This window comes from Lactuca sativa, chromosome 2 (assembly GCF_002870075.4).
Source record: "Lactuca sativa cultivar Salinas chromosome 2, Lsat_Salinas_v11, whole genome shotgun sequence".
In the NCBI taxonomy this organism is placed as follows: domain Eukaryota; kingdom Viridiplantae; phylum Streptophyta; class Magnoliopsida; order Asterales; family Asteraceae; genus Lactuca; species Lactuca sativa.
Genome location: NC_056624.2, coordinates 97,367,436 through 97,375,815, shown reverse-complemented (window position 1 = coordinate 97,375,815; position 8,380 = coordinate 97,367,436). Strand labels below are relative to the sequence as shown.

Below are 8,380 nucleotides of genomic sequence, written 5' to 3'. Positions count from 1 at the left end.
TTGGCATTGATGTTTTGAACATTACAATAATTAATGTGAAAAACACGTCTAATTCACCCCTAGCCAATTGTCACTTTTGCCATTGGAGGGTTGAGAGGAAAGGATCTTACTTTAATAAAGAACAATTACGTACCAAAGAATAGCATATCACTCCTGGAGGTCACTTTCGGTAAAAGCAAAATAAAGCGAAGGGCAACCTCGTAAATAAAACTCCATGAAGCATCAGATGCTGTCAAGACTCAAGACCGATCTTCTATATATACGCTCCACTCCCGAGAACGCAGTCTCTTCAAACACCAACAAACCTCTCTAATCCCCTGTTTCTTTCTCTTGATTTTTCACTGTAGATTCACAAATAATGGCCGATCAGCTCACTGATGATCAGATCTCCGAGTTCAAAGAAGCCTTCAGCCTGTTCGATAAGGATGGAGATGGTCAGCTCTCTTTCCCCCTCTTGTTTTTCTTGTTTAATATCACTTTTTTCATGAATCAACTTGTTGTACACATACAATCGGTTCATAATTCGTTAGTTTAGATGCGATCATCTAGTGTAAGGAGATCTGAGTTCTCATTTCTAATTGGTGATTTTTTATTTCACTGATGTTTGACTTCTAAGGTCTTTTTTGCATAGTTGAATTCGTTTTCTAGTTTGTTGACTAGACTTTGAGTTGGGGATCATTCTCATATCTACCCAATCAAAGATCAATCTGATTTCTTACTTGCCAATAACGTCTTCTATGTTTTACTTCAATTCAATTTTAGTCATAAACACATATTCGTTCTGTCAGTCCTGTCTGCAAGATGTTTGATGAAATGTCGCTGTGAAGTAACCATAGAAAGTAAACAAATGAGAACTCAGATCTATTTGATTTCCATGGGTTATATCAAGCCTTTTGCATGTTTTAGAAGTAGTAATGAACGATTCAAGATATGAATGTTGTCATGGAAGAAGCTATATACAAACATTGTTGCAGGTTGCATCACTACGAAGGAGCTCGGAACAGTTATGAGGTCTCTTGGGCAAAACCCAACAGAGGCTGAACTCCAAGACATGATCAACGAGGTCGATGCTGATGGAAATGGGACCATTGATTTCCCTGAGTTTCTTAATCTGATGGCTAGGAAGATGAAGGACACAGACTCTGAAGAAGAACTGAAGGAAGCTTTTAGGGTTTTTGATAAGGACCAAAATGGCTTCATTTCTGCAGCTGAGCTTCGTCATGTTATGACAAATCTTGGTGAGAAATTGACAGATGAAGAAGTTGATGAGATGATTCGTGAGGCTGATGTTGATGGCGATGGTCAGATCAACTATGAGGAATTCGTCAAGATCATGATGGCCAAGTGAGGATCTCCAACTTGAAAACTAAAACCCTAAAAAAATATTTTAAATTTCTAAAATTTTAATTGTGGGTAGGATGGATTCTTTTCATATCTTTGAATGCTTGCTTCTTTGGGTATCTGTTTGGATTTATATGTATTCCTGCTTGTTTGCTCTTTAGGTTTTAAGTAGTTTTATTCTTGCTTGCTGTTTTTGTTATAAACCTAGAACAAATTCTATGAGGTTCTCTTGATTTTACTTGTTTCTGGTTCATCTTTGAATTCTTTTTTTGCATGAATGCGTAGTTGTTAAAATTGGGATAATCTTAATTCTTTAGTTTTAATTTTCTTGTGTTCTATGTAGCTTAATCTTTGTTTAAAGATTAGAATCTTGTTCTTGAGTCATGTCCCTATTAAATATTTTAAGTTAAGAATCTTTATGATTATATGCTCTTATTCTTTGCCAAATATACTCAAGACACCTTAATTATTTTTTTATTTTAAGTTAATGGGATTTGTTTTAATATGGTAAGTCCAAAACAAAAGAGTTAATAGAGAAAGTCGAGTGGATAGGATTTTTCATTTTAGTTAATAACTTTTTTTACAAATTTGCTTTTCATACGTGTTTTTCCCCAACTGTTTTGCAATTTTCTCAAAAAAAAAAGGCATTATTTATCCCATAACATTTTATCCAAACATGAGTTAAATGGGAAAAGTTTGGATTATAACAAAGCGGTATATTATTTTTTGTAGCAATCTTTATGTAATTATGTTATAGAGTTGGTTTCATAAAGCATACCATTGTTAGTTTACACAATTAAATAACCGAGACTAGCAAAAGTATTGGATATTTTATATCATACTTGCTAAGTTTATTGCCATTAAATAGGTCAATTTGGCATTTTTGCCCTCTTAACACACTTTTTATATCCATCAAGATCTCTCTATAGGTTGGTGAAATATAATGTAAAGGTCATTGAGCAAATTACCTATGCACGTCAACCAAGATATTCATAGTTTTTAATAATATCAGGGCAACACAGGTCAAGTAAAAGATCGCACTAATTTCTTTATTATATTTACTATTTTGATGTTTTTTTTGGAAAAAAATTACACGATGGCTCTTTTTGAAACTAATCAGTTGTGAAATACTTTTTTTTAATCCTTGCACTAATATTTTTTGTTTTTGTACCCAATGATTTATGTTTTAGAGGATTGTACAAGTTGCATGCTATACAACACTTTAAAATATAAATTGTTGTGCAGACAAAATTTTAGATATATGCGAAATAGTTTTTGAATTGCAAAATTATTTTTAATCAAAAGAGAACCTTAAAAAGTTTAAAAATCTTAAAACTTCCTATCTCTCAATTCTTATTCTCATTCATTCTCCCTCTCCCACTCTATTCATCACCCTTGCTCTTTTCTTTCTTCATTCATCCATAGATATGAACTAAAGCCGTAAAAGAGAATGTACCTTTAATCCATCTTCGTTTCAATTTGTGTTCGTTTTAAAAATTGCTCTCACAAATAAACCTTAAATAGGTTTAAAAAAAGAAAACCAATTTCTATTTCAAAATGATAAGAACAATTTTGCGACTTATAAGAACAACTTTGAAATTTTAATTTTAATTGCGAAATAATATTAACCTTTTTAAAACTTCAAAGTTTTTATGCGGATAAAAATAATTTCAAATCTTTTGGAATCTTCGCAACTTTTGAAAAAAATAATCATTTGTCTAAAAAGTAATTAAAACGTTAAACATAATTAAAAATGTGGTTATTTTCTAATTATTTCTAAAAATTAAGGCTTAAGGCTTTTCACGTGACACGAAAATTGAACCCTCTTTAATCTTGATCGGAAAAAACCGTACACCAATTTTTTGAAAAAAAAAAGCAAAGCGATTGTCCTTTTTTTATGAATTTCTTTGATGAAACACGAAAATTTTAAAACAAATTTATGAACATTGACGTATAGCCCAAGAACGAAAACTGTTTTATATGTCTATTAATTATTATTTTTTCTTCTTCTGGGATTATCGTTGATTTATTTCCCAATTTTAATTATAGAATTGGTTGGTGGGGAGTTTATTCTTTTCATATTGTCCATTTTCTTATAAAAATTTATTTTCTTTGATTCGCATGTGAATATTTTTTGTCAACCGTGCCAAGGATCCGAAGAAAGCGACGGTGAATTCATTATCCTCCTCTCTAATGCCTTTAAAAATCAATATACGAGAAACAAAATAAAATTACTAATACAAACTTTTATTGAAGAAACTTGTTTTGAGTTCGAATAATCTTACTTTTAAGTTTATGTAATTGTAAAGTGTCACAATGAACCAAACTAACGTTCATTCATGTAGAAGATGAGTATGGCTTGCTCAAAAGAGACTAGTTTTATGGTTGTTTAAGGGATAATATTAAAATGAAGGAATTTTAATTAAATTATTTGATTTTACTAACTAAACAATATTATGTTTCTTAATTCAGAAAGAGAAGAAAGGAAGTAGCCATGCAATCAAGAGTCAAGTCCTCAAGGAGTGGTTGGAGAAAGGCTCGTGGGAGTTGTATTGTACTTTAAATGTGTCATTCATATCTCCTTTTCAAAATAAAATTTATCTGATCGAAAATAATGAGATCGTCCTAGGTTGCATTGGTACATCAATCGACATCTACTTTCACAAAAACATTTGGATTCGAAAAAGTATATAACCTTTCAAGCAAAAGAAAATTAGGACCCAAAAAAAAATTAGTGAACTTTGTATTGTATCTAGTCTAATAAACGAAAGTTTTTTTTTTTTTTGTCATATGTCACACTCTTATTAAATTTGTCAAACGTGATTTTGTGGTTATTTTGAATTAATTTTTTTCCACATGTCATTTTATGAGTTTTTATTTTATTTTATTATATTCTACATAATATTTAAATGTAATAATAATCCAATAAATATAATAATAAATATATATCAATTTTATTAATGAATTTTCCTTCTAATTTCATAAATCAAAGCTTTATTAATTTCATTTGTTTATTTGTCTAAATTATTTATTTAAATTTAAAAGAGAAAAAAACACTTTATTTAAAAGAAAAATTAAATATGAAAATTTTAATATTTGAGAAGTTTTAATTTATAAGAAAAGTAATAAAAATATTGAATTATTAAAATTAAAGTGTTTTTTTCTCTTTTAAATTTAAATATAATTCAATATTTTTATTACTTTTCTTATAAATTAAAACTTCTCAAATATTAAAATTTTCATATTTAATTTTTCTTTTAAATAAACTCATGTAATACATGGGTCTCACATCTAGTTATGCTATCATCCAAGGGTATAAAAATGGTTTTATGATCTTATTTTTTTGTAAAATGATAGAAATGAATGGCATTTGTATTTTCTAAAGGTGGTTGTGAACCTATCAAATATCCGCATCTGCATCTACTCTAATAAATGAAAACCGTTTTGCAACATGTTACACTTTTATTGATTTGACTACATGTCATTTTGTGGTTAATTTTAATTAATTTTTTTTCACATGGCATTTTATGGTTTTTTCCATTTTATTAAATTTCACATAATATTTAAATGTAATAATTACAATAAATTTAATAATAATTGCATATCAATTTCAATAATTGACTTTCTTTCTAATTTCAAATTTTCTAAATTAAAACTTCATTAGTTTTCCTTTGTTTATTTATCTAAATTATTTGTTTAAGTTTAAAAGAGAAAAAAGAACACTTTAATTTTAATAATTCAATATTTTTCTAATTTTTCTTATAAAATCAAACTTTTTCAAGTGTTTATAATTTCAATATTTATTTTTAAATGAACTCATGTAATACATGGGTCTTACACCTAGTCTTCTTCTTCTTCTTCTTCTTCTTCTTCTTCTTCTTCTAATAAATAAATAAATAAGTTTATTCTTCTATTGACAAGTATCATAATATTAGAAATCATCATTAATATTATATGCCACATGTAAGCCTATTAATTCTCCATTTAAAATTTTCACTCTAATTACATTAAATTAATATTTGATAATTGATTCTTTATTTTAAATTTTAAATTTTTAAATTTCACACTCTGATTACACTAAATTAATAACATTAGAATAAAAAATAAAATAAAATTAATATATATTGTAATGTGATATAATTTCATGTATTTATTTAAATCAATTATTATAATTTTATATAACTAAAAAAATATCTCTTAATTAATAATTTATTTGAAATAATTGATTAATAATTTTAAGTTTTACTATAAAAATTTAATTAATTTTATAATAATAGTTTTCACGGGTTATAAACTAATATCATATTAAAAGACTCATTTTATATGCCACGAGGCACTTCAAAATCCCTTCTTTCATCAAAGTCATTTTACCATATTGCCCTTCTTGTTACTATCAATCAAATAAGGAATTAATACTCCTACGCTTTATAATCCTACAAATAAGGAATTTATACAAAATTATAATTCTGGTTTAAATTTGAATTCCGATTTAACACTAATCCCTCATCTAACCTAATAAATGAAAATCAATTTTGCCAAATGTCATGTTCTCATTGAATTTGACACATGTCATTTTCTAAGAGTTTTTGAATTATTTCTTTTCCACTTATCATTTTCTTAAAATTTTCATTTTTCTTAAATTTAAAACCATATTTTAATGAGATTTATATATGTAAAGTAGATCATTCTATTAAATTTCATAATAAATGCTTTACAACCTTTATTACTTATTTAATTTATTATATTCTTTGTATTTATGTAAAATTATTACTTTAAAAATATGTAATGCTTATAATTTTATATTAAAGATTTTTTATAAACCCGTGTAATACACGGGTTTCACACCTAGTTTTCAGGAATAAATTCATGATATTAAATACAGTAAACAATAAAATTAAGAGGTATTAATCTCCGATACACCATTAGCTTCCATTTTTAATTAATCTCCAATACACAATTAGCTTCATTTTTAATATACGCATTACCATATCAAATATGCATTTTATTTGTTTAAAAGATTCTTATATTCAAATAGTCAATCAGATTTGAAACTAATATCATCCCGAATCACATTTTAATTCATAGTCAAAAGTTCTAGATATTTAAGCATAATTAAGCTGACGATTTGTGTATTATAGCGTCCTAATTGCATTTGTGATTGTGCTGTGTTACTGTTTTTGTTTAGTTAAAAAGCATAAAGATTGAAACTGTGAATATGTCGAAATATTTATGGAAGAAAGAGTATTACTTAATCGTTTTCAAAGTTGATATTTGATTTGTGATAAGGTAAAATAGAAGTTTTGTAATTGTTATTTGATAACTAAAACTTATTTGATATGCATACATAAAAATTTAACGATTGATTGATTAAAAAAAAACTCATCTGATATGCATAAATGAAAATTTAACGATTGATTGATTAAAAAATACAATTAAAAGATGATGTTAGTTTCTTTTTAGTTTAGATGATCAATTATGAGGACTTTTTATTTCTCTTTTAACGGCAATTGTTAGAATTTTTAAATGATGAATCAGCAACATTTGATTTATTATAAATCAAAACAATGCAGTTTTATTTTTAACTAAAAACTAACCAAAAGCATAAATATATATTTTTTATTTTTAACCCGAAACAACAATGTACTTATACTTTTAAACCAATTCGACCACCTACTTATATATTTAAAGCAAATTAGCAATATATTTTTATTTTTAACCTAAAATAGCAAAATCCTATATCTTTAACCCAAAACATTGATGCACTTTTAATTTTCTTTTAACCAAAATAGTAATTCACTTTTGTTTTTTTTTTACCAAAAACATTTTACCTAATTATAGCCATGTATTTGATTTTTTTTTCTTCATAGGACATCAACATTGAAAAATATACCAAATTATAAATGAGAAATTGCAAAAAAGTCAGTATATTACTACAAAATTTCGATTTTGACACCAAGTTATTTTTTTCGTAATTATGTCACTATAAACAATTTGTAAATTTTAACTTGTAATTTTATTGTCTTGTGTTTATGTATAAACAATTCTATCTTTGTAATTTAATAATTTTTTATAAATATGTTATTGTTCATTACCATTATAAATTATCAATAGTGCCTTCTTTCTTAACTATGATTTTCACAGGTTTTAACCTAGTGTATTGATATTCCAAACACAATGAATGCAAAAGAATTAGAATTTTTGTTTTGCCTCAAGGAAGTCGCATAACATCATTTTCCTATGTGTTTGTCTCGAGATTTCCTCTAATTTCTCATGTTTTTGGGCATTTCACAATCAAACCATTTATATATATGATCCGATCATTTTTGGTGAAAACATCATTTCTCATCACTTTCTTTATGAATATTTTTTATTCATGTATTATATACCCTTTTAGTGAAATTATTATGAATAGATTTACTTTACCTATTAGATCTTAATTGTTAGGATACAGAATTATTAGGTTTAGTTTATAAATTTCCAAACTTATATGAGAGTTGCGAGTTAGTTAGGGAATAAATACCAAATTACATTTGGCCTAACGATATCAATTTATGCAAGAAAGTTTTCTTCCCAAGTGGTTGTTCGTTCAAATCTCGTTGTAGACAAAAGATGTAGATTTATGAGTATGATTAGTAGGTGTGTGTGTTTTCAATTATAAAAAAAGTTAGGGAACAAATTGAAAACTTGAAGAGTATTGGGTTATTCTTGTTAAATGGTCAAACATTTGAACTCAAATCCCTAATTCCATTTCTCCTCTTTTCATTTGAACGACGATGACATAAAGATATGAATAAGAGAGGTAAATATATTTTTGAAGTTGAAAAAACAACTGGAAGTTGATTGAAGTCATTTGGAGGATTAAGAACTTGAATCATCAAAGAAACTTGGAGCAAAGTAGAAAATCTTCACTTATCTTCTTCTTTTGACTTTTAATGTTAATGATCATCATTAAATCTGATATTAAAAATGATTTTTTAAATTGGAATTTCAATTTTGATGATGAATCCATGCTTAGGTTACAAATCTAATAGTGTAGTTC

General features: G+C 26.6%; 1 protein-coding gene across 2 annotated transcripts; it reads left to right on the top strand.

Annotated features, from left to right (window-relative positions):
• Window positions 1-275: 275 nt before the first annotated feature.
• LOC111911669 (calmodulin-7) lies at window positions 276-3,988 on the top strand. Of its 2 annotated transcripts, XM_023907423.2 has the most exons (4): window positions 276-434; window positions 975-1,344; window positions 3,493-3,510; window positions 3,814-3,988. In XM_023907423.2, the coding sequence occupies exons 1-4, from the start codon at window positions 359-361 to the stop codon at window positions 3,902-3,904; spliced, it is 555 nt and encodes a 184-aa protein (XP_023763191.1). In that variant the 5' UTR covers window positions 276-358; the 3' UTR covers window positions 3,905-3,988. The 2 variants fall into 2 exon arrangements, with proteins under 2 accessions (XP_023763191.1, XP_023763192.1); XM_023907424.2 differs by lacking the exon at window positions 3,493-3,510.
• The last annotated feature ends 4,392 nt before the right edge of the window (window positions 3,989-8,380 follow it).

Coding starts and splice junctions, on each gene's coding strand:
- LOC111911669 (XM_023907423.2), top strand. CDS start 359: ATGGCCGATCAGCTCACTGATGATCAGATCTCCGAGTTCAAAGAAGCC. Junction 435..974: donor GTTCGATAAGGATGGAGATG/GTCAGCTCTCTT, acceptor ACATTGTTGCAG/GTTGCATCACTACGAAGGAG.